At 37.3% G+C, this 26,205-nt stretch overlaps 1 protein-coding gene across 5 annotated transcripts in view; it reads right to left on the minus strand.

Moving 5' to 3' along the window:
* LOC100010818 (UDP-glucuronosyltransferase 2A2) overlaps positions 1 to 26,205 on the minus strand; it is a 251,836-nt gene that overhangs the window by 112,438 nt on the left and 113,193 nt on the right. The window contains exons 1-2 of one of the 5 annotated variants that reach the window (XM_007496358.3): positions 6,576 to 6,763; positions 5,451 to 6,220 (exon numbers count right to left, since the gene is read on the minus strand). The exons of 3 other annotated variants lie outside the window; for them this stretch is intronic. In XM_007496358.3, coding sequence (XP_007496420.1) covers positions 5,451 to 6,192 — 742 coding nt within the window. In that variant the 5' untranslated portion in view covers positions 6,193 to 6,220; positions 6,576 to 6,763. Of the gene's footprint in view, positions 1 to 823; positions 1,586 to 5,450; positions 6,221 to 6,575; positions 6,764 to 26,205 lie in introns of those variants that run through there. One more of the 5 variants, XM_007496360.3, reaches the window with a different exon arrangement.

A 26,205-nucleotide genomic window follows, 5' to 3' on the forward strand; every position in this document is an offset into this window, starting at 1 on the left:
GTCAGAACCTTAAATGCTGCACATTAGATTGGCATCATTGTATTCAATATATCCAGCCAGTGCTATTCTCTTCCCTAGATCTATTAAAATGGACTATTTAACAAAGTTGCCCTGGCCAAGGAAAAGGGCAAATAGGTAACTCAGAATTTGTAATCCTATTGCTTAAGTACATTTCCACATAGACACACAAAACTGGGACATTATCTTTATCAAAGAAACACAGACACAAAGTAGTGTCAATTTATTTTTTTAAACTCTAATCTTCCTAGAATTGATATTAACTGTTGGTTTTAAGGCAGGAAGAGCAGTAAGTGACAGGCAAATGAAATAAAATGCTTTGCCCAGGGTTGAATAGCCAGGAAGTGTTAGAGGCCAACATTGAACCCAGGATTTCCTATCTTTGGTCCTGACTCTGTATCCACTGACCCACTTAGATGCCCAGAAATTTCTTTTAAGATCAAAGAGATATTTCAATATCAGCATCTAAGGAGATTAAGTGGATTCGGGTCATGTTATCCAGGACAACAAGAACTCAGATTTTTAGAGATCCTTTCTCATGTGATTCCTATGAATGATCACCACTTCTTTTTTTCTGCTTTGTACCAACTCCAATTTAAGACCATAGACCCAAAATAAAAATCAGTTACACACATTTCATTGAAAATAAGATTACTTTGACATAAACTTTCCATATCTGATTGGCTATGGGGAACCAATGTGATTTCCTCAAGGCATTAAATTTGTACTCTCAAACTGAAATGAATGAGCCATAGAATTAATAGAGAGTTTTGACATATGAACCACAAAGAAACCCAAAGCTTACCTAACACATCACTGTAAAACTGATTCCAATCCTTCTCATCAAAACTCTGAAACCAGAAGTCAAAGTAAAGTGTGAAAACCATATTTTTCACTCTATCCATGAATGTCATCTTGTCAGTCAATTCTGTCATGGGTACAGGCACATAGGAAGGAGGGGATGGGAGTCTTCCACAGTATTTTTCATAGGTGTTGCCCATGGTGAAGCGAAGACTATAGACAAGAGGGATTTCAAGTATCTCTGCTATGAGCTCAGCACAAGGACACATAGCATCTGAAAGAACAACTTCATATCTGGCTTCCTTCAATCTTTTCACAAGTTCTTTGTTCAGAACAGCACTCTCACAGTGCTTTTTCAAAAGTCTGGAATACTGAAAAAAAATTTCTTGTAGGCTGGCACCATACTGTAATAATGAAAGGTTTGGTACTTCATAAGTCCAAATTGTGATCCATTTTTCAAAATATAAAGCTACATCCTCTGGATTTGTTCGCACAGGAAAAACTTCAAAATGGAGAGCTGATGAATTATTGGGATCCACCAAAACGGTAGCAGAGGGTGTCAGCACAGTCACCTCATGGCCCCTCGCTATGAGCCCATCCAACATGGCTTTTAAATTGAGCCAGTGACTATACTCCATAGGCCACACCAGGACCTTCCCACAGGACCCACAGCTAAAGAGCCATAGCTGTAGCAGCAAAAGAGCTGAAATCCATTTCTTAGACATCATACTTATTCCTGCTCTCTAAACAACTGTGTTCTTTCCATTATGAATTCCTGGTTATATTACAAAAGCAGTCAATAAAGAGGTTAAAATGTAACCAATACCTCTGTTTGCAAATAATAGGGAACATTTAAAGTTTTAAAGAGGCCTTGGCTTTAGTGTCAATAGAGGAATTTTGCTGATTTCATTAACATTCCCCAATTTGCCCAAAGCTCAACTTTCCTGTTGCTTATTGATGCTTTAATCATGGATTCTAGAATAATCTTACTCACTTTGAGTTTAAATCATGAAGGAGTAAGTTTAAGAGCTACTCACTGAAGCAATAAATAATTTTATTAAACATCATGATCATAAGACAATAGATCAAGCAAAAGTAGTAATTATGGGGATATTTAGATCTCTACATGCTGTGAATCTTAAAATTCTTCAAACTTGTGAATCTTAAAAATTCTCAGACTCTACCTTAGAACATTTGGTTAGGACCATTCCCCATTTTAAAACAATGAAGGGACTTTGGTCAGGAATGTGGGAACTCTAGCATTACTCCACCCATACTTAGGCATACTTTAGGGGAAGATAAAATTGTAAACTCCTTACTGAACAATGAAAAGTACTCAACCCATACTTAAAGTGAAGCTAAAACCCTTAAGCTAGGTCTATTTTTATATCTAATACAAAAGGGTGCTAAGTACCTATGAAGGTCAAATTAATCATGAAAAGGTCAGGCAACTTGCAAACTTGCAAGGGACAAGCTTAACAAAAAAAGATGTGAAGTACTCAGGAGATATAATCTACCCAGAGACAGTGAGAACTAAAAACTAAGAATGGGCAGTCCTAGGGAAAAGCATCTACTTAGGGGTGAATTAAGAATGGTCAGTCCTTTGGAAAATGTCTACTGTGATTGGTAGATGTAGAAACTTAGGGGAGGTGACATAGGAGAAAATTCTCTTTAAAAGAAGGTCAGAAAGGCCTCTGAAGATGAATTCAGCTATGGACCTGAATTGGAGGCTTGTCTCCGTCTCAGTGGCTGAAAGGGAATTCAGCTTTGGTAGCTGAGTTAGAGCTCAGACTAGTTGGAGTAGCTGGGTCTCTCTGAACACTAGTGTTTTGCTTGGAAGGATCTTGTGCTGAGTTGATAAAAGACTGACTGATCTCTCTCTTAAGGCTTAAGCCTAGGCTGGCCTAGGCTGGTCTACCCCTTTTCTCATTATTTCCTCTTACTCTCTCTCTCCCTTTCCTTAATTCCTCATTTGTATTAATTAAAATCTCCATAAAACCCAGCTGACTTGGATATATTTAGTATTTGGAAATTTTCCCTTGGCGACCACTTTATTTTTGATTTAATTCAAAACACTGTCTTGAAACCATATTTTTGTGGTCACGGTTTAAGGCAACCACTCTTTTGTCTGTAACAATGCTTATATCAATAAAAGAGGGGGGAGGAATCATCAAATTGGGAATATAATTTTAAAAACTAGGAAAAAGGGGGCAGCGGGGTGGCTCAGTAGATTGAGAGCCAGGCCTAGAGACAGGAGGTCCTAGGTTCAAATCTGGCCTCAGACACTTCCCAGCTGTGTGACCCTGGGCAAGTCACTTGACCCCCATTGCCTAGCCCTTACCACTCTTCTGCGTTGGAGCCAATACAGAGTATTGACTCCAAGACAGAAGGTAAGGGTTTAAAAAAAAAAACTAGGAAAAAAATAAACATCCTCAACTGAACACCAAATTCAAAATACAAAAAACTAAATGTGAGATTAATAAATTGAATGAAAGGAAATCATTGTATTAATAAATAAATTTAGATTAGAGTTTATGAAATGATGAATAAATTAAACTATTGGTTAATGTGATTTTAAAATGGAGAGAAAAAACAAGAATTTACTAGCATTAAAAATGAAAAGGATGTATATATGACAAATATAAATGAAATCCAAGGGATTATTAAGTATTCTTTTGCCCAATTATATGTCAGAAAATTTAACAAAGTAAGTGAAATGGAAGAACATTTGTAAAAATATAAACTGTCTAGACTATCTGAACAAAATATAAAATATCTAAATAAGTTTTTAAAAAAATATTGAACAGGTCATAATTGAACTTCCTAAGAAAGAAGCCTCATGACAAAGTGGATTTAAAAATTAATTCTACCAAACTTTCAAAGATTAATTCTAATATTAATTAAATTGTTTGGAATAATAGGCAAAGAAAGAGTTCTACAAAACTCCTTTCATGAACTAGTTATACTACTAATACCAAAATTAGGAAGAATAAAAATGGAGAAGGAAAATGATAGACCAATTTCATAAATGAATTTGTATTCAAAAATCCTAAATGAAATACAATCTAGAAGGTGACAAAGATGTATTACATAGAGGTGAAGAATTTGAAGGAATCAAAATGGACAAAGAGGTAATAAAATTATCTCTTTTTGTGAATGATGTGATGGTATAGGTGAAAAATCCTAGAGATTCAACTAAAAGTTATTTGAAACTATCATTGATTTTAGCAAAATAACAAGATATATAATAAATGCACATATATCACAAGCATTTCTATATATCACTAACAAAGACCTTAAGAAGAGATAGAGATGCCCCATTTAAATAACCAGACAGAATAAATTGCCTAGACCATACCTGCCAAAATAAAACCATTACATCCACTTATGAATATAATTATAAGAAAATTTTACACAAAGTCAGATCCAGATAATTTAAGAAATATTCATTGTTCTTGGGTGAGTAGAGCCAGCATAATTAAAATGGAAATCCTACCTAAACTAATCTACTTCTTCAGAGATATCCCAATTAAATTGGTAAACAATTATTTTATTGAGTTAGAAAATCAATAACAAAATTCTTTTGGAGAGAACAAAAGGCCAAGAATATGAAAGGTATTAATGGAAAAAATGTAAAGGAAGGAGGTCTTGCAGTACCAGAGTTTAAATTGTATGACAAAGCAGAAATGACCAAAACTCTCTGGTACCGAGTTAAAAATATCAAGATAGATTAGTAGAACAGAAGAGATGAAACGAAAAGACTTAGTAAACTGGTATTTGTTGAAATAAAGATTCAATATTGGGGCTAGGAATTCATTAATTCTTTTAGACCCCCAAAATAACCATAAGGAAAAGATAAAAAAGTAGGGTGCTAAAATGATAGTCAAGGTTCCTACCAAAAATTTGACTTTAATAACTGAATAGCTATTACTGTATTCAATACATCCCTCAACTGCTAGCCATCTCCATAGACCTATTAAAATAACTATTCAACATAATAGTTTACTATCATATATCTTAAGTTATATTTCTACACAGCTTCATAAAACAGGGTCTATATCCTTATCAAATACACACACACACACAGAACAGTGAATATCCTAATTTCTCTGTCTCTCTGACTCTGGTGCTCCATCTCCATCTCACTGTCTGTCTATCTGTTTGTGTCTGTGTGTCTGTCTTTCTCTTTCTCTCTCTGTCTCTGTCTGTCTGTCTCTCTAATACACACACACAGACACACAAACACACAGAGAAAAAAACAGGCTCAATATTTATCTAATACCCTATAGAAATTTCTTTAAAATCAACCCAAGGAGATTAAGTAGGTTCTAGAAACACAATTCAGAACCACGGGAACACCAAGTTTAGAAATCCTTTCCCATGCAGATTTTGTAAACCTGCATTTTTGTTTTGTATTAATTCAAACTTCAGATCATAGAGCCAAAGTATACAAAGTATAGACACATAGTATGCATACATTTCATGGAAAATGAAGTCCTACCTACACGAACTTTCCATAATTGATTGGCTGCTGAGGGCCACCATGATTTTCCCCAGACATTAAACTCTTTCATATGGAGACAGATATGGGTAATTGTGGCATGTAAATTACTAAGGAATCACTCACTTACCTAACACATCACTGTAAAACTGATTCCAATCCTTCTCATCAAAATTCTGAAACCAAAAGTCAAAGTAAAGAGTGAAAAGCATATTTTTCACTCTATCCATGAAGGTCATCCTGTCAGTCAATGCTGTCATGGGTACAGGCACATAAGACGGAGGGGATGGGAGTCCTCCACAGTATTTTTCATAGGTGTTGCCCATGGTGAAGCGAAGACTATAGACAAAGGGGATTTGAAGTATCTCTGCTATGAGCTCAGCACAAGGACACATAGCATCTGAAAGAACAACTTCATATCTGGCTTTCTTCAATGTCTTCATAAGTTCTTTGTTCAGAACAGCACTCTCACAGTGCTCTTTTATAATACCTGAATAGTGAAGAAACTTCTCTTGCATGTTTGCACCATACTCAAGTAGTGATAGTTTTGACCACTCATAACTCCAAATTGTGATCCAATTTTCAAAGAAGAAAGCTAAATCCTCTGGATTTGTTTGCACAGGAAAAACCTCAAAATGGAGAGCTGATGAATTATTGGGATCCACCAAAACAGTAGCAGAGGGTGTCAGCACAGTCACCTCATGGCCCCTCGCTATGAGCCCATCCAACATGGCTTTTAAATTGAGCCAGTGACTATACTCCATAGGCCACACCAGGATCTTTCCACAGGACCCACAGCTAAAGCAACATAGCTGCAGCAGCAATAGAGCTGGAACCCACTTCTCAGACATCATGCTTATTCTTGCTTTCATACTACTAGGTTCTTTTCTTCAAAAACTCCTGGTTACATTAGAAAAAATCAATAAGAAGTTTAAAATTTAACTGTTACCTCAAATATCTTATTCAAATAAGCAATCATTAGTCTTAATACAAGTTACAAACTTGCCTTGATTGGGCAAGTGGTCAAATATGATATGACTTTAGTGTCAAAGGAGGACACTTAGCTGATTAAATGGTTAAAGTTCTCCAGTTTGCACAAGGCTTAACTTTCCTGATATTTATTGGTACTTTAATCAAGGATCCTAGGATAGTCTTAATGACTTTGTGTTTAAATATTAATGTTGTTAACTATTCACATTTACACAAATATTAACATATTGATTCAATTCTGCAACTAAATCAACAAATTTTAAACCTCTTTATCTTGAGATTTCAGCATGAGCAATGTCCTTCCAGAAGTAGGTGAGAAAATCTAGTCAATCATTCATTGCCAGTCCCTTTCTCTCCTGGATTTGTTGAATTGCTCATGGTTGGGAGCTTAGAAGTCTAATTTCTTTTCCTGTTCAGGGAGATCCTGTCAGAAGATATTTCTCAGTCCCCAAAAATCTTGCACCCTTTAAGAGGAAGGTCTGATATTATTCTCAGTAGTTATCACAGTGCACTTATCTTGCATTCATGGTCAACTGATAATGAGTTGGAAGATAATAGGTCCAATGATTGAAAAAAACGGGCACAGCCTCTTCTCAATGTCCCCAATGATTTCATGAGCTATAATCTCCTGTTGCTGATTGCTGATATTCTGCCAGGAATTCCTGGCATTTAGCTGAGTGTTTTTGAACTTTCTGATACTGACGTGGGCATTGTACTCCCAGAAACTCAGGGGAACTATTATCAGGGAAACTCCCTCCTTCGCTCCCTTTCATCTTTGTGACTCTGAGCCTAAAAATACCCAATGACACCCCCCCCCCCAGGGTCCTGAGATGACTATCTTCTTTTGATTGTCCTCTAAATTTAAGATGGGCAGGAAGATGCACCTTGAGGCCATACCTCGATCCTATCAGACATCTGTTTGTTCCCTAAAACTAAGGAATCTTTATATATCCCCATGCAGAGGATCACCCCACCTCACCTAATGCCTGGGTGACTAACACTCTGTGGTAAAAAGTATAAAATCCCCAGAACTGATGTCATAGGAAGGGGGAAGGTTTTTCATCCATGCTGTCCTCCTAGGGGCAACAGCCTTTCCATTCATGCTGTCCTCTCAAGGAACTGTTCCCCATCTTGCTGTTCCATCTTGCTATCCTCCTGGCCATTCTCAAGATTTCTTTCTAAATTAATAAATTTCTCTTTTTGTTTTTAAGTTAAGTTTTGGAGTCTTGCATTCTTGCAAAAGGCATCCTTCCTGATTCCAAGGGGTACACACCTGAACCCCCATAAAATACTTTGTTTAAACTCTTAGCTTTTGTCTTAGAAGCTATACTAAGCATTGGTTCAAATACAAAAGAGTGGCAACAGCCTTTCCATTCATGCTGTCCTCTCAAGGAACTGCTCCCCATCTTGCTGTTCCATCTTGCTATCCTCCTGGCCATTCTCAAGATTTCTTTCTAAATTAATAAATTTCTCTTTTTGTTTTTAAGTTAAGTTTTGGAGTCTTGCATTCTTGCAAAAGGCATCCTTCCTGATTCCAAGGGGTACACACCTGAACCCCCATAAAATACTTTGTTTAAACTCTTAGCTTTTGTCTTAGAAGCTATACTAAGCATTGGTTCAAATACAAAAGAGTGGTAAAAGCTGAGTAATTGGGGGTAAAGTGGCTTGCCCAGGATCACACAGTTTAGAAGAGTCTGAGGCCAGATTCAAACTCAGGACGTCCAGCCTTCATTTCAGATACTTTTCATTTGTCTCAAAGTCATCTGGTCCCATTTAAACATGCTCTGGGGTCAACTGCTGTCACTCATGTTGTTGGAAATATCCATACTGCTCATAACTCTTATTCTACTGGTTTTATCCCTATCCTGGAATCAATACATATGAAATTCTTTTGGGATGCATCCCTACCTACTAAATAGTTGAAATGGTATTTCTAGGTATTTCATAATGACAAGGAATATGAAAAAAAAATCCTCCTACTACATACACACAGAGATGGTCTTACAAATCTAGTAGAACCATTTATTGCCACCTTCCCTCTGTTGATGATAGGGAGAAGTGTGGCAACATTAATAATCTGAAGATCTTCAACAGGTATTTAAAGAGGTGGGGGAGTTGGGATAGAAAGTCTGTCTTTGATTACCTTGGTTTGAGTTATCATCTAAAATGACTTGCATCAAAATGTATGAGATTTTTAATATAAATTGCTTGTCAAGAAGTTTTCTTTCTCCTCTTTGATGATGGATTCTTGCTACAAAAGCCTGATCTCTTCCTTCAGCTGTGAAAGTTGACCCATCAGCTTCTTCCAGGTAACAAGTCTCTCCTAGCTTCATGTTCTTCAATCACTCTCATTCTTTTCCTGTTGGGTGGGAGGTATTTTTGCACAGAGCTCTAAAAATAACCAACACAAGCTGGACCTTGGGTAGGAAGGAGAATTCCCTCATCCTTTCTCTTGATTTTCAGTTATTGACAAGGGCCAAAACATTTTAGTTATTGTAGAGCCATGGCAGGTTCTGTTGAAGACTTTAGGACCTGCTTGTCTAGAAACAGAGGAATTCTGTAGCCTAGGTTACTCCACCTCTATCAGTAGGAATATAAGACACTTCATGAACAATGGATAGGTTCCAAAGATGATTTTAGTATAGCATGGCCTCATTCAATGTGATGGCCATCTCCTTACTGTTCACTTCTGAATTTATGAGCTTCCATCGCCCTTCCATCACTTTTTACCCTTCTGTCACCAATTACATAGTACCTAGTGTGACAGCTATTTTGATAAATGCTTTACAAATAGGCTTTTAAAAAAATCTTCACAATGACCCTTGGAATTAGCTGCTATTATCTCAGAGCAGAAGGCTCTGTTGTCTTCCCTGGAATAAAAAAAAATAAAGCCTTTTAAAACCACTATTAGTTGACTCATTTTTTGACCTATTGTACTTGCATGGACTAAGTAGAAGGAGGGTATATGGGCCTTTCAGTAGCCACTGCTTGTAGTCTTTTAAATTTTACTTCCTGTTGGAGTTCAGGAGGTACCTTGATCAGAATGTTAATTTGATCCTGAAAGACCTGGGTTGGGATGCTGAATCCCTTGCCCAATACTTACATGAAAAGGTCAGAATAAGAGTACTGATCAGTTTGTTTGGATGGTCACCAAAGTGTTAAGATACCCCTCCTTCCTTATCCAAGTGATTCTCATCTAGATTGAGAAAAGGAACTAAGAATGAACCAAATAAGGGACAATTGAGATGGACCTGAAGAACAACAACTCTTATTGGTTGTCTCCTCTTCTTGAAGTGCCCTGTTCATTGCAAAGAAGTTTCTTCAGAAACCCTTATTATATAATGGTTGTCTCTGTGCTTTTGACCCATTTGTTTTCCTAGGAATAGTATGTGGCTCAGGCTGAGAGATGGAAGAACTGAATACAAATGCAGCCTCAGAAATTTGCAATCTGTGTTACAGCAAAACACTGTAAGCTATCTGGCTCAGGTTCCTTGCCTATAAAATGGGGATAATGATAGCATTTACTTCCCCAAACCATTGTGAAGATAACTATGATTATTTTTGTAAAGAATTTAGCACAATGCCTGGTACATATAAGACACTTCATAAATGTTATTTATTATTATTATTCCTTCAGTTATGGTTTGAGTAAGTGGAATAAGCACATATATATCAGTGATTTTGTTCTAAGAAGTTTACAAATTTGATCCTCACAACGATCCCACAAGATGGGTAGTGTGATGGTTCTCATTTTACAGCTGAAGAAGCTGAGGTAAGCAGAAGTTCAGTTTCTAGTAAGTATATAAGGACAGATTTGATCTCAAGCTTTCATGAATTTAAAAATAGTAACAATATCTTTCTGAGGAGTTTGTAGGGTTCACCAGATTAAAAAGAAAGCATGGTACAAGAAATGGTTAAGAACCTCTGAGTTAGAGGGTAACCTCTGGTTAATGTAGGAAGTAATATGAGTAGGAAAGTCTATTTCCCTTTTTCTTTGCTACCCTAAAAATAACCATTAGTAAAAGATAAAAGAGTTTGTTGCTAAATGATAGCTTGGTTCCTTCCAGAAACTTAATTGGTATTATTTGTTTCAATATATTCCTCTTACTGGTAGTTACCTTCATAGACCTATTAAAATGATTATTCAACATAACGGTTTACAATCATGTTGCTTAAGTTATAGTTCCACATAGCCACACAAAACAAGATCTATCCTTATCAAACACGTGCACAGAACATGTCAATACCCTTATCTTGAGTACTCTCACCCTCTCTCTCACACACACACACTGCGCGCGCACACACACACACACATCACAGAAAACAGGCTCAATATTGTTCTAAAAACCTATAGGAAATTCCTTTAAAATCAACCAAAGGAGATTAAGTAGATTCTAGAAATACAATGCAGAACCCAGGAACTCTGACTTTTGAAACCCTTTCCCATGTAGTTCTTGTAAAACTGCTTTTTTCCCCATTTTGTATCAATTACTAGTTAAGATCATAGAGTCAAGTTATACATCAATATATACAATCAAGTCCCATTGACATAAACTTTCCATATCTGATTGGTGTCAGAGAGCCACCACAATTTCCACCAGACATTAAACTATTTTATAGGGAGACATAAAAGCTATGGATTGAATGGGCAGTTTTTTTTGTTTCTTTTTCCCAGTTTTTTTTTTTTAATTTTTATTTGGTCATTTCCAAACATTATTCATTGGAAACAAAGATCATTTTCTTTTCTTCCCTCCCCTCCCTCCCACCACCTCTCCCATAGCCCATGCGCAATTCCACTGGGTATCACATGTGTTCTTGATTCAAACCCATTTCCATGTTGTTGGTATTTGCATTAGAGTATTCATTTAGAGTCTCTCCTCAGTCATATCCCCTCCACCCCTGTAGTCAAGCAGTTGCTTTTCCTCGGTATTTTTACTCCCACAGTTTATCTTCTGCTTGTGGATAGTATTTTTTAGATCCCTGCAGATTGTTCAGGGACATTGCATTGCCACTAATGGAGAAGTCCATCACCTTCGATTGTACCACAATATATCAGTCTCTGTGTACAATGTTTTTTTGGTTCCGCTCCTCTCACTCTGCATCAATTCCTGGAGGTTGTTCCAGTCTCCATGGAATTCCTCCACTTTATTATTCCTTTTACAACAATAGTATTCCATCACCAACATATACCACAATTTGTTCAGCCATTCCCCAATTGAAGGGCATCCCCTCGTTTTCCAATTTTTGGCCACCACAAAGAGTGCAGCTATGAATGTTCTTGTACAAGTCTTTTTCCTTATGATCTCTTTGGGGTACAAGCCCAGTAGTGCTATGGATGGATCAAAGGCAGACAGTCTTTTATCACCCTTTGGGCATAGTTCCAAATTGCCCTCCAGAATGGTTGGATTAATTCACAACTCCACCAGCAATGAATTAGTGTCCCTACTTTGCCACATCCTCTCCAGCATTCATTACTTTCCTTTGCTGTTATGTTAGCCAATCTGCTAGGCAGAGTTGTTTTGATTTGCATCTCTCTGATTATAAGAGATGTAGAACACTTTTTCATGTACTTATTAATAGTTTTGATTTCTTTGCCTGAGAATTGCCTGTTCATGTCCCTTGCCCATTTATCAATTGGAGAATGGCTTGATTTTTTGTACAATTGATTTAGCTGTTTGTAAATTTGAGTAATTAAACCTTTGTCAGAGGTTTTTATGAAGATTGTTTCCCAATTTGTTGCTACCCTTCTGATTTTAGTTATATTGGTTTTGTTTGTACAAAAACTTTTAAATTTGATGTAGTCGAAATTATTTATTTTACATTTTGTGACTCTTTCTAAGTCTTGCTTGGTTTTAAAATCTTTCCCTTCCCAAAAGTCTGACAGGTATACTATTCTGTGTTCACCTAATTTACTTATAGTTTCCTTCTTTATGTTCAAGTCATTCACCCATTCTGAATTTATCTTGGTATAGGGTGTGAGGTGTTGATCCAAACCTAATCTTTCCCATACTGTCTTCCAATTTTCCCAGCAGTTTTTATCAAATAATGGATTTTTGTCCCAAAAGCTGGGGTCTTTGGGTTTGTCATAAACTGTCTTGCTGAGATCATTTACGCCAAGTCTATTCCACTGATCCTCCTTTCTGTCTCTTAGCCAGTACCAAATTGTTTTGATAACCACTGCTTTATAGTATAGTTTGAGATCTGGGACTGAAAGTCCTCCTTCCTTTGCATTTTTTTTTTTCATGATTTCCCTGGATATCCTTGATCTTTTGTTCTTCCAAATGAACTTAGTTATGGTTTTTTCTAATTCAGTAAAGAAGTTTTTTGGTAGTTCAATGGGTATGGCACTAAATAAGTAAATTAATTTGGGTAGGATTGTCATTTTTATTATGTTAGCTCGTCCCACCCATAAGCAATCAATGTTTTTCCAATTGTTTAGTTCTAGTTTTAGCTGTGTGGAGAGTGTTTTGTAGTTGTGTTCATATAGTTCCTGTGTTTGTCTCGGCAGATAGATTCCTAAGTATTTTATATTGTCTAGGGTGATTTTGAATGGTATTTCGCTTTCTAATTCTTGCTGCTGAAATGGGTTAGAGATATATAGAAATGCTGATGACTTATGCGGGTTTATTTTGTATCCTGCAACTTTGCTAAAGTTGTTGATTATTTCCAGTAATTTTTTTGTTGATTCTCTAGGATTCCTTAAGTAAACCATCATATCATCTGCAAAGAGTGATAGCTTGGTCCCCTCATTGCCAATTTTAATACCTTCAATTTCTTTTTCTTCTCTAATTGCTACTGCTAGTGTTTCTAGTACAATGTTAAATAATAGAGGTGATAATGGGCATCCTTGATCCTGATCTTATTGGAAAGGCTTCTAGTTTATCCCCATTGCAAATGATGTTTGCTGATGGTTTTAGATATATACTGTTTATTATTTTTAGGAAAGGTCCTTCTAATCCTATACTTTTTAGTGTTTTCAATAGGAATGGGTGTTGTATTTTATCAAAGGCTTTTTCTGCATGTATTGAGATAATCATGTGATTTTTGTCAGTTTGCTTGTTAATATGGTCAATTATGTGGATGGTTTTCCTAATATTGAACTATCCTTGCATTCCTGGTATGAATCCTGCCTGGTCATAGTGGATGACCCTTGTGATGACTTGCTGGAGTCTTTTTGCTAGTATCCTATTTAGGATTTTTGCATCTATATTCATTAGGGAGATTGGTCTATAGTTTTCTTTCTCTGTTTTTGACCTGCCTGGCTTTGGGATCAGTACCATGTTTGTGTCATAGAATGAATTTGGTAGAACTCCTTCTTGGCCTATTCTGTCAAATAGTTTGTTTAATATTGGGATTAGTTGTTCTTTGAATGTTTGATAGAATTAATTTGTGAATCCATCTGGACCTGGGGATTTTTTCTTAGGGAGTGCTTTGATGGCTTGTTCAATTTCTTTTTCTGAAATGGGGTTGTTAAGGTAATTTATTTCTTCCTCTTTTAGTCTAGGCAATTTATATTTTTGTAAGTATTCATCCATATCACCCAGATTGCCATATTTGTTGCCATATAATTGGGCATAGTAGTTTTTAATGATTGCCTTGATTTCCTCTTCATTAGAGGTGAGTTCTCATTTTTCATCTTGGATACTCTCAATTTAGTTTATTTCTTTCCTTTTTTTAATTAGACTGACTAGTACTTTGTCTATTTTATTTGTTTTTTCAAAGTACCAGCTTCTAGTCTTATTTATTAAATCAATAGTTCTTTGACTTTCAATTTTATTAATTTCTCCTTTGAGTTTTAGGATCTCTAATTTAGTCTTCATCTGAGGATTTTTAATTTGTTCACTTTCTAATTTTTTTAATTTGCATGCCCAATTTATTGACCTCTGCCCTTCTTAATTTGTTAATATATGAACTCAAGGATATTAATTTCCCCCTGAGTACTGCTTTAGCTGCATCCCATAGGTTTTGAAAGGATGTCTCATCATTGTCATTTTCTTCAATGAAGTTATTAATTGTTTCTATGATTTTTTCTTTAACTAACTGGTTTTGGAGAATCATATTGTTTAATTTCCAATTAATTTTTGATTTACCTCTCCATGTTCCCTTACTACTTATTATTTTCATTGCACTGTGATCTGAGAAAGTTGCATTTATTATTTCTGCTCTTTTGCACTTGTTTGCAATGTTTTTATGCCCTAATAATGGTCAATTTTTGTGAATGTACCATGTGCTGCTGAAAAGAAGGTGTATTTCTTTTTGTCCCTATTTATTTTTCTCCACATGTCTACTAACTCTAATTTTTCTAAGATTTCATTCACTTCTCTTACCTCTTTCTCATTTATTTTTTGGTTTGATTTATCTAGTTCAGATAGAGGAAGGTTCAGATCTCCCACTAGTATAGTTTTTCTATCTATTTCGTCCTTGAGTTCCTCTAGTTTCTCCTTTAGAAATTTGGATGCTATGCCATTTGGTGCATACATGTGGAGTACAGATATTTCCTCACTGTCTATACTGCCTTTTATCAGGATGTAATTACCTTCCCTATCTCTTTTAACTAGATTTATTTTTACTTTGGCTTTGTCGGATATCATGATTGCGACTCCTGCCTTCTTTTTGTCAGTTGATGCCCAATAGATTTGGCTCCACCCTCTTACCTTCACCCTATGTGTATCTACCTTTCTCATATGTGTTTCTTGTAGACAGTATATGGTAGGGTTTTGTACTCTAATCCACTCTGCTATTCGCTTGCATTTTATGGGTGAGTTCATTCCATTCACATTCAGAGTTATGATTACTAGCTGTGTATTTCCCAGCATTTTGATTTCTGCTCCTTTTCCTGCCTTTTCTTCTTTCACTATTTCCTTCTACACCAATGTTTGCTTTTGAACAGTCCCCCTTGTTCCCACCCTTATTTTACTTCCCTTTCTACCCCTCTCCCTATTTATCCCCCCTTATTTTCCCTGTAGTCTTTCTAAAATTAACCCCCTGCTCCCTCCCTCTCTTGTACTGCTTCCCTCCCCACCAGACCGTTTATTACCCTTCTACTCCCCTATAGGGTGCAAATCTATTCTCTGCCCCCAATGGATTGGATTGTTTTTCCCTGTTTGAGTCACTTTCAAAGCACATAAAAGTTGAGTATTTCCTGTCTCTGACCTCTTTACCCTTCCAGTGTATTGATGTTCTCCCCCCTCCCACCATGAGCTTCTTTATGACATATAAATTTACTCCCATTTGTTTCTTTTCCCATTTCTTTTAATATTAGCCTATTTTAAGCTCTAATTATATATATATGCATACTCATGCATATGTATTTTTGCATGCATATATCTATATACCTATTTATGTCTTGTCCTTTCATCCTATACAGTTTGTTGCTGTTCCCTCTAAGTATACTTCTTTTTGCTGCCCAGCTAATAACAAAAGTTTTTAAGAGTTACCAATGACCTCTTTTCTTATAGGGATACATATCATTTTAACTTATTGAGTCTCTTAAAAAAAATTTTGTTTGTTTTTCTTTTTCCCCTCTTTTTTAATTACCTTTTGATGATTCTCTTGAGTTCTGCGCTTGGACATCAAATTTTCTGTTCAGGTCTGGTCTTTTCCTTACGAATTCTTGAAATTCTTCTATTTTGTTGAATGACCATACTTTCCCCTGTAAGAATATAGTCAGTTGGTTGTAGACCTAGTTCCCTTGCTTTCCAGAATATCGTATTCCATGCCTTTCTTTTTTTCAGTGTGGATGCAGCCAGATCCTGAGTTATCCTCACTGTGGTTCCTTGGTATCTGAATGACTTCTTCTTGGCAGCTTGTAATATCTTTTCTTTGGTCTGATAGTTCTTGAATTTGGCTATAACATTCCTGGGTGTTGTCAGTTGGGGATTAAGTATAGGAGGTAATCTGTGGATTCTATCAATATCCACTTTTCCCTCTTGTTCAAGGATTTCAGGGCAGTTTTCTTTAATAATTTCCTGTAATATAATGTCCAGGCTTTTTCTTTTGTCATGGTCTTCTGCTAGGCCAATAATTCTTAAATTGTCTATCCTTGAACGATTTTCTAAATCCTCTGTTTTGTGAATGAGATGCTTCATATTTTCCTCAATTTTTTCATTCTTTTGGTTTTGTTTTATAGTGTCTTGCTGCCTTGTGAGGTCTCTCAATTCAAGTTGTTGTATTCTGGTTCTTAAAGACTGGATTTCATCCTTAGTTTTTTGGTCATCCTTTTCCTTTTGGTCGGATTTTCTTTGGAGGTCATCTTTCATCTTCTTCACCTCATCTTTCATCTGCTTTGCCTCATCTTTCATCTCCTTTGCCTCATTTTCCAGCTGGTTGATTTTGGCTTTCAAGACACTATTTTCTGTTTCCAGATGACTTATCTTAGTTTTTAAGTTCTTTTCCCAATTGTCTTCAGCCTCTCTTAATTGTGTTTTGAATTGCATTTTGAGTTCTTCCAAAGCCTGTATCCAATTTGCTGGGATTTCTGATTTTTCCTCTGCTGGGTCCTCCTCCTCTGTTTCATTCGCTCTTTGCTCATTACCTGTGCAGAAGCTGTCTATTGTAATTTCTTTCTTCTTTTTCTGTTGTTTGCTCGAGTTTATCCCTTCTTTGCTCCCCGTATTTGGCTGTGCTCTTGCTCCTCTCATTTTGTTTTGGTTTTGGGGCTGTCAGTCTCCCCTCTTGGAGCTTTGTCAGATCTCTTGGTACAGTCTCTAGGGGAGGAATGTTAGCTTCCCTATCCTCTGGAGGCTTTTGATTGAATTGAGTTCAATTGGGTTGGGCTGTATGTGGTATGAAGCACTGAGGCTCTGAAGACTCCTGGAAGGCTGGGCCACCCAGGCTCTCTCCAGTTCTCTCCAGCTGCTTCTCCACGGTCCGAAAGTGCCTTTGCCCACCTCCCTAAACTCTGAGGAGTTCTGATGTGATTAGTTCAACTGGATTGGTCTGGATGTACCCGAGGCAAGGGTGAGATTGGAGCCCGATGGAGGGACCCAGCCAGGGCCCATTTCTCCCTGGCTTCCTTCCCGCTGTCCAAGCTGGATGCTCCAAGCCCGGCGCCCCACTGCTCACAAGGTAGACCCTGCAAACCAGCACCTTTGCCCGCTCAGAGGTTCCCGCTGCTGCTGGGGACTCAGCCCTCTGGGTTGTGGGGGAGGGGTCCTGGGATCTACCCTCTGCCTTCCCCTTAGCCCTGAGTATTCTCGGATTCCGGCTTTTGAGGGGGCGTATCTTTTGGTTTGAGTCCAGAAGGAGGGTTCCCCGCTTCTGTCCTGTTGTTCAGATTGAATTTCAGTGCCCTAGGAGCATTCAGTCTGTATCGGTAAGGAAGGGTCTTCCAAGAGGTCTGAACTTTTGCTGCTTGCTAAGCTGCCATCTTGACTCCGCCCCTCTCAGTTATTTTTGAAACTCAATGGGCAATTTTGACATATAAATTAAAAAGAAATCACAAGCTTATCTAACACATCACTGTAAAACTGATTCCAAAGATTCACACCAAAATTCTGAAACCAAAATTCAAAGTAAAGAGTGAAAACCATACTTTTCAGTCTCTCCATGAATGTCATCTTGTCAGTCAATCGTGTTATGGGTAGAGGCACAAAGGAAGCAGGACATAGGAGTCCTCCACAGTGTTTTCATAGGTGTTGCCAAAGCTGAAGTGAATACTATAGACAAAGGGGATTTCAAGTATCTCTGCTATGAGCTCAGTATAAGGACCTACAGCATCTGCAAGAACAGATTCATATCTGGTTTTCTTCAATGAGTTCATAAGTTCCTTGTTCAAAATGTCACTCTCATAGTGATACAATAGAAGTTTTGAATACTGAAGAAACATTTCCTACATGTTTTCACCATATTCTAATAGTGATAGTTTTGGCCACTCATAGTGTGATCATTTTTTCAAAGAATAAATTTCAAAGAATAAATAAAAAAAATAAAAATTTTGAGGTTTTTCCTGTGCGAACAAATCATTACAAATCAAACAAATATTATAGATTCAATAGTGAAATGAGTTCAATGTATTGTAAACCTCATTGCCATCAGATTTTAGTAGGAGCATTATCCTTCCAGAAGTAGGTGAGAAAATTGAGTCAGTAATTGTCAGTCCCTCTTTCAGCTGGACTAGTTGAGTTGCTCATGGTTGGGAGCTAAAGGAGTCCAATTTCTGATCCTGCACAGGGAGATCCTGTCTCAATCTCCTCAATCCTTGTGCCTTTAAGAAGAGTACCTGACATTCTTCCTAGTGATTACCATACTGTACATGTGGATTCATGAACAACTGACAATGACCTGGCAGATAATAGGTTCAATGACTGAAAAAAAAATAGGTACAGCCTCTTCTAAGAATCCCAATTAATAATTTGCAGCTGTTGATATACTGTCAGGAATTCCTGGAATTTGGCCTAGTGTTTTTGAGCTTTAAGATACTTAAAAAAAAAAAAAACCCTTACCTTCTCTCTTAGAAGCTATACTAAGTATTGGTTCAAATGAAAAAGAGTGGTAAAAGCTAGGCATTTGGGTGTCAGTGACTTCCCAAGGGTCATATTGCTTGGAAGTATCTGAGGCCAGATTTGAACCCAAGACCTCCAGTCTTTACTTTACATTCAGATACTTTATATTCCTCTCAAAGTCATTTGGTTTCACTTAAGCACGGTGTGGCCTCTATAGCTGTTTCTCAAGTTGTTAGAAATATTCATACTGGTTAATAACTCTTATTCTACTGACTTTATCAATAAATATGAAATTCTTTTGGGATGCATCCCTAAATAGTTAAAGTGATATTTTTAGGTATTTCAAAATGACAAGGAATATGGAAAAAAATCCTCCTACTGTATGCATACAGAGATTGGCCTTAAAAAATCTGGCCAATCCATTATTGCCCTAACCCACCTCCTATTGCTTGACTGTATTGATAACCTGGTTTTATGAAACTCTAAATTTACCCTTGCCCCTGAGAGCCTGTCTTCAAAAAATGCCTTCCTTTGTTGATCCTGTCCCCCAGACTCTACCAAAAGCTATCAAGTACCCCCTTGCTTCCTTTAGATAGGATTAGCAGATATAATTAAGTCTTAGTCAATTTTTGGACTTCCAAGTTTCTTACATTGTATATAGACCCCTCCTATATGTTCCTTAGCCAATTATTTTCTTTCCTTTCATTTCCTTTCCTATACTCCCCAAAGTGTATATAAGAGCCTAAATTCTTCAGTCCAAAAAAAATTCCCATCTGTAGAGCAATTTTCCAGACATTGCTCCAAGAGTCTCTGAGCTTAGCTCAGTGTGGTGTTGAGTGTGTGAATGACATAAGAGCATTGTCTCTCATGATCTTTGAAAGTGCTTTAGTTATTAATCTGAGGATCTCCAATAGATATTTAAAGAGGTGGGGAAAACAGGATAGAAAGTCTGTCTTTAATAAGCTTGGCTTGAGTAATCAGTCAACATGATTTGCATCAAAATGTATGAGATTTTTCATCTAAATTAAGTCAAAAAGAAGTATTCTTTTTCCTGTTTGATGATGGATTCTTGCTACAAAAGTCTGAACTCTTCTTTCAGCTATTAAAGTTGAGCCATCAGCTTCTTCCAGGTAATCAGGTAATCATTCTCATTCTTTTCCAATTGGTTGGGAGGTATTTTTGCACAGAGTTCTAAAAATAACCACTAGAACCTGGACCTCGAATTCGTAGAAAAATTCCTTCTTCCTTTCTCTTAATTTTCAATCACTAACAAGGGCTAATTTTTTTTTTTAGTTATTTTGAAGCCACTGCCAGTTTCTGTGAAAGCCTCTAGTACCTACCTGAAGAAGTATTTGAAACATTGTATCAGTAGGGATAAGAGATACTTCATGAGCAATGTATATGGTTCTACAGATGATTAGTTTAATACCTCTCCTTTCTGTTCACTTTTTGAAGTGATTAGGTCTCCCTTTCCCATGATCTATCATACTAAATTAAAGGCTCTGCTGCCTTCCCTGGATGTGAAAAAAATGACCTTTAGAAGCACTATTGGCTGACTCATTTTTGACCTATTGTACTTGGGATGGACTAAGTAGAAGGAGGGTATATGGACCTTTCAGTAGCCACTGCTTGTAGTCTTTTAAATTTTACCCCCTCTTGGAGTCCAGGAGGTACCTTGAATAGAATTTTATTTTGATCCTAAAAGACCTGGTTTGGGATGCTGAATCCCTTGCCTAATATTTACATGAAAATGACAGAATAAGAATACTGTTCAGTTTATTTTGATGGTCAACAAAATGTGAAGATACCCCTCTTCCTTATCCAAATGACCCTCATATAGAGAGCTTGAGAAAAGAGAATGAAAATGAAGCAAACAAGGGACAACTGAGGTGGACCTGAAATCCATCAAATCACATTGTCCCTTCTTCTGTAAGAGCCCTGTTCATTGCAAAGAAGTTCTTTCAGAAATCCTTACTATATAATGGTTGTCTCTGTGACTAGAAATAGTTGTTTCTGTAACTGTTTATTTCTTTATGGGTAGTGTGGGTGAGAGAGATACAATATATATTGCAAAGACTGGATTTTACAATGAAATCTCATGCAAGAAGGAAATGGAACTTTGGCTGCCAACGGGGAATGGGACTGGAATCTCCAGCTAAGAAAAGCAGGTGAACAGTTGGGAAATTACCTTCTTGTCCCTTCTGAACTGAGAGGGGAAGGAGTAAACTTACTGAGATTTTCTTGCTACAATTCCTTATTGATCTTAAGCGACCCAGATTAGCCATCTTTCCTTACAAGTGGTGGAGAGAGACTTTTTCCCTTGGGGGAAGGAAAGAACCTATCCATCAGAAGATTTTCCTTCAAAACTGCATTTCTATATCCAGAAATTACGCCAGTCTGACTCCACAAGGTCTTCAGGGCCCCAGGTTCCTAGACCTAGATTGAGCCCTCAATCCCTGAAGAGAATTTAGATAGAAAATAGAATAGGGATTTCCTGCTTCCCTCTTCCCTAAACCTATCAATCCTGATTATCCAACCAATAAGTAGATCTTAAAATCTACAGAAGAACTAAACATCTCATTCTTTACATGTACTAGGAGGGGTCAAGATAGTATTCATCCAGAGAGGAGAACAGAAACCAGAGACTCAAGGGGATTTCTTCTTTACCTTTCAGCTCTGGGCATAGATCCAACTTCACCTTCTCTGGGACAGCTCTGCCTTTATTTGTTCCCTCCCTCTCAGTTACCTGTCAAACTTTGGTTCCTGGTCCCCTGCCAGTACAGTGCTTTGGTCTTAGAGACAGAAAGAACTGAATTTAAAAACAGGTTCAGAACCTCACAAGCTTGTGTGACCCTGGGCAAGACCCATTATACTTTATCTACCTCACGTTCTTCATCTACAAGTGGTGGCACCTTCTTCCCAGAATCATTGTGAAGACAAAAAAAGGTTTATATTTGCAAAGCTCTAGCACAATACCTGGTGCAAGTAGGTTATTCTTATTCTTATTTCTTGGTATGGTTGGGACAAGTGGAATAAATATGTATGTATCACTGACTTTGTGCTGGGAATTATGCTAAGAGGTTCACAAATCCTATCTCATTTGATCATTACAATCATCCCATAATGTAGGTGGTATGATGGTTTATAGTTGAGGAAGTTGAGGTAAACAGAGATTCAGTTTCTAGTAAGTATATGAGGTCAGATTTGAACTTATGTTTTCATGAATCCAGGTTTAGGGCTCCACCTACTACTCCTACTTATAGCCTCAAAATCATTCATTTAAGGTAGGAGTTCTTAACTTGGATTTCATGAACCCCCATAGTTTTCTAGATAAATTTTACAGGAGTCTATTATGTTGAATGAGAAAAAATACAATGTTATTCCACAAACTAAAATTTAGCATTTAATTACACTATATATTATATGAAAATATATATTTCAAAATTGTGACACCATCATTCTGAGGAATCCATAAGTTTCACCAGATTTACAAATGATCCAGGACACACAAAAAGTAATTAAGAGCTGGTTATTTAGAGGCTAACTACTGGCTTCAATAGGAAGTAATATATGCAAGAAAACCTATTTCCTCTTTTAATTATTTATTTTAGACCCTTTCCCCTAACCATTTAAAAATTTTTTCTTTTTTTAAGCTTAAAAAATTAATTTTAAAATATTTTCCATGTTTAAATGATTCATTTCCCCCTCCTCTATTCCCTCCAACTCCCCCCAGTTGAGGAGCTTATGTTTCTGGCTTATGCAAATGTTATCACTTGATACCTATTTCCATATTATTCTTTTTTTGCAATAGAGCAGTCTTTTAAAACCAAAATCCCAAATCATATACTCATATAAACAAGTGATAAGTCATATGTTTTTCTTCTGCATTTCTGCTCCCACAATTCTTTCTCTTGATGTGGATAGCATTCTTTCTCATAAATCCCTTAGAGTTGTCATGGATCACTGCATTGTTAACTAGTAATAAAGTCTATTACATTTTAGCTAACCATTAAAAAAAAACTCTTACCTTCTCTCTTAGAGCCAATACTAACTATCATTTTCATTTTCTAGGTATAACAGTGGTAAGTTCTAGGGAACTGGAGTGAAGTGACTTGCTCAGCATCATATTGTTAGAAAGGGTCTGAAGCTAAATTTGAACCCAAAACCTCCAGTTTCCAGGCTGAGAGCTCGATCCACTAAGGCATCTAACTATTACCAAAATAACCTTTAAAATAAAGTTAAAAATAGTGAGTTCCTAAAAATATTATTTATAGTTACTATCAGAAATTGACTATTTCAAACTAGATTGGTATTGTAGGCTTCTATACATCTAGTTATTGCTAGTCAGATCCATAAATCAATTAAAAATGACTGAAACACAAAGAGTGGCATTCATATTGCTTACATGTATTTCCACATAGACAAAATATCAAAATCCCTATTAAAAAAAAGCCACAATAAATTTCATTAAAAATCAGCCTGGGGGCATGTGGAGGCAGCTACTTGGCTCACTGGATAGAGAACTAGACCTGGCCTTGGAAGAGATACTTAGAATCAATTCTAAGACAGAAGTTAAGTGTTCTAAAAATTATATCAACCTAAAGAGATTAAGCAGATTTTAAAAACACCATACAGAACAAAGAAACTCAAACTTTAGAAGCTCTTTCCCATGTAGTTCCTATCAGCTTGCTTCTTTTTCTATTTTGTATCAATTCCTATTTAAGATCATAGAGTCAAAGTATACATCAGTTACATAAATTCCATGGAAAATCAAGCCCCATTGATGCAAACTTTCCATAGGTAATTGGCTGCTGAGGGCCACCATGATTTCCCCAGACATTAAACTCTTTCACATGGAGACATATAAGGCATAGAATCCATGGGCAGTTTTGGCATGAAAATTACCAAGAAACACAAGCTTACCTAACACGTCACTATAAAACTGATTCCACAGCTTCACATCAAAATTCTGATGCCAAAAGTCAAATAAAGGGTGAAAGCCATACTTTTCAGTCTCTCCATGAATGTCATCTTGTAAGTCAATCGTGTTATGGGTAGAGACACAAAGGAAGGAGGACATGGGAGTCCTCCACAGTGTTTTTCAAAGATGCTGTTGATGCTGAAGCGATGACTGTAGACAAAGTGGATTTCAAGTATCTCTGCTATGAGCTCAGCACAAGGACACAAGAATAACTTTACATCTGGCTTTCTTCAATGTCTTCATAAGTTCTTTGTTCAAAACAGCACTCTCACATCAGTGTTTCAGAAGTCTTGACTACTGAACGGTCACTTCTCGTAACATCATAAGATAGTGAAATAGTGAAAGTTTTGGCCTCTTATGACTCCAAAGTGTGATCCAATTTTCAAAGAAGAAATCTAAATCCTCTGGATTTGTCCACACAGGATAAAACCCTCAAAATATAGAGCTGGTGAATTATTGGGATCGATCAAAACAGTAGCAGAGAGTGCCAGCACAGTCACCTCATGACCCTTCGCTATAAGTTCATCTAAGATGGCCTTTAAATTAAGCCAATAACTATACTCCAAAGTGTAGTCGAGGCATTGCTGTAAAGGCAGAACTGTAAGGGTTAAGCCTCCTCTTCCTCCCCAGTTGAGCTGCATAGTCGGGGTCATGGGTTGAACTGTATACGACCTGCACAGCTGTGTGCTCAAGGTTGGAATAGCAGCAGCGGGAGGATTGATAAGGTCTGTGAGAAAGAAACTGTAAGGTTGGAGTAGCCAGCAGAAGACTGATAAGGGTTGTGAGAAATTATGAGAGGCTGTGGGAAAGTTATTTCTCTGTCTTTGTTTGGAATCTTCTCGGTTCTTCCCTGTGCCTGGCAGGTAAAGTCATGAATTCCTATGAATCTGCCCAATTATTGGTTCCTGCTGTTGCTGGGCGGTAACGTTATATCTTCCTGTGTGTTAACCTATATATTGCTTTGTTTGAACTCAATAAAGGGTTGTTATACATTTTCCATTAGCGTCCATTTGTCACTTTGTATGATCGTTACCCCATGCAAGGTCTCAAGAAGGTTGGCCACCTTTCAGATGAGCCTTGCATTTTGGCGTCCGAGATTCAGGGACATAAATGCTGTTCGTAACCCCGATTCTTTTGCTGGTCAAAGGATGACACAAAGTGACAGGCTTTGTGACAATAACTTGGATTGGGTAAGCAGAGCAAATTTGGGACAGAGCCAAGAGAAATCCGTCTTTACGGGTTTCCTCTGTTCTATAATCTTTTCTATCTCCTTTCTTTGTTTTATGGGTTATTTCTCAGGAGATATGGGAAACTCAGTTCCTGTCCTTTTACAGGACGGGGGATGGCAAGCTGAGCACCTTATTCAAGCTGCCTTAACGGCACATGGAGTTAAAGTGCAGAAAAAGATGTTAAAGAAATTTGTGGGCTATGTAAGACAATTAGCACCATGGTTCCCTGAAGGAGAGATTATATCTAGTTCGGAATAGGAACATGTAGGATCAAAGTTTGGTTCTGAGGGGGAAACTCCACCCCCGGATTATGCAGTTATTTTTAATGTCATAAAGTCATGTATTGAGGATCCAGAAGCTAATAAGAAAATGCAAGCTGTTTTACAAATGGAGGTTGAGGAAGAAGATGAGGAAGGAGAAATTTGTGGGGAGATTGGTAATCAGAGAAAAAATTTCTTTTTCGCCGTTTGCTTCGGGGGCAAAGCTGTACCCTTCCCTAATTGGAGAAAATTTTCCTGAAACTGCAACAGTGTTCAAAAATAAGCCAACAGTGACATCTAGTGGCGAAATGAGGCAAGGACAGGTGGGAAAGTCTGAGAGTAGCCGAGCTGGAAAAAGCATTAGGAGACTTAGACACGGGACAGGCACAATTATTCCCGGTATTGGAAGATGTTAACACTCAGACTAGGAGATTTACTCCCATGCCATTGAAAGTCTTAAAAGAATTAAAAGAGGCATGTTCTAAATACGGTCCTCAAGCAGCCTATACACTTTCTTTATTGGAGCTTATAGCTGCTGAGAATCTTACTCCTCATGATTGGAAACAGGTAGCAAGTGTTTCACTCTCCCAGGGACAGGCAGTACAATGGAGAGCCATTTGGAAAGTGATATTAGAACAGGAGAGGTTTAGGATGGAACAAACTATGATGCCTGGAGGACCCCCTACATTGGACCAACTCATAGGAGAAGGGCCAAACCAGTTCCCTCAACATCAGATAGGGTATATTCCTCAATTATATGTGGTGATTGCTTCTGCAGCTATAAAGGCATGGAAAGGAATGGAAGGGATCGCAAAGTTGGATTTTAATAAACTGAGGCAGAGGTCTGATCAAGCTTTTGAGGATTATGTGGCAGAAGAACAGAAAGCAGTGGAACGGACTTTGGGAACAGTGCAAGGATTAGAGGATTTGATAAAAAATATAGTCAAGCAGAATGCTACTCCTGATTATAGACAAGTGTTAA

The sequence above is a fragment of the Monodelphis domestica genome, chromosome 6 (assembly GCF_027887165.1).
Source record: "Monodelphis domestica isolate mMonDom1 chromosome 6, mMonDom1.pri, whole genome shotgun sequence".
NCBI lineage: Eukaryota > Metazoa > Chordata > Mammalia > Didelphimorphia > Didelphidae > Monodelphis > Monodelphis domestica.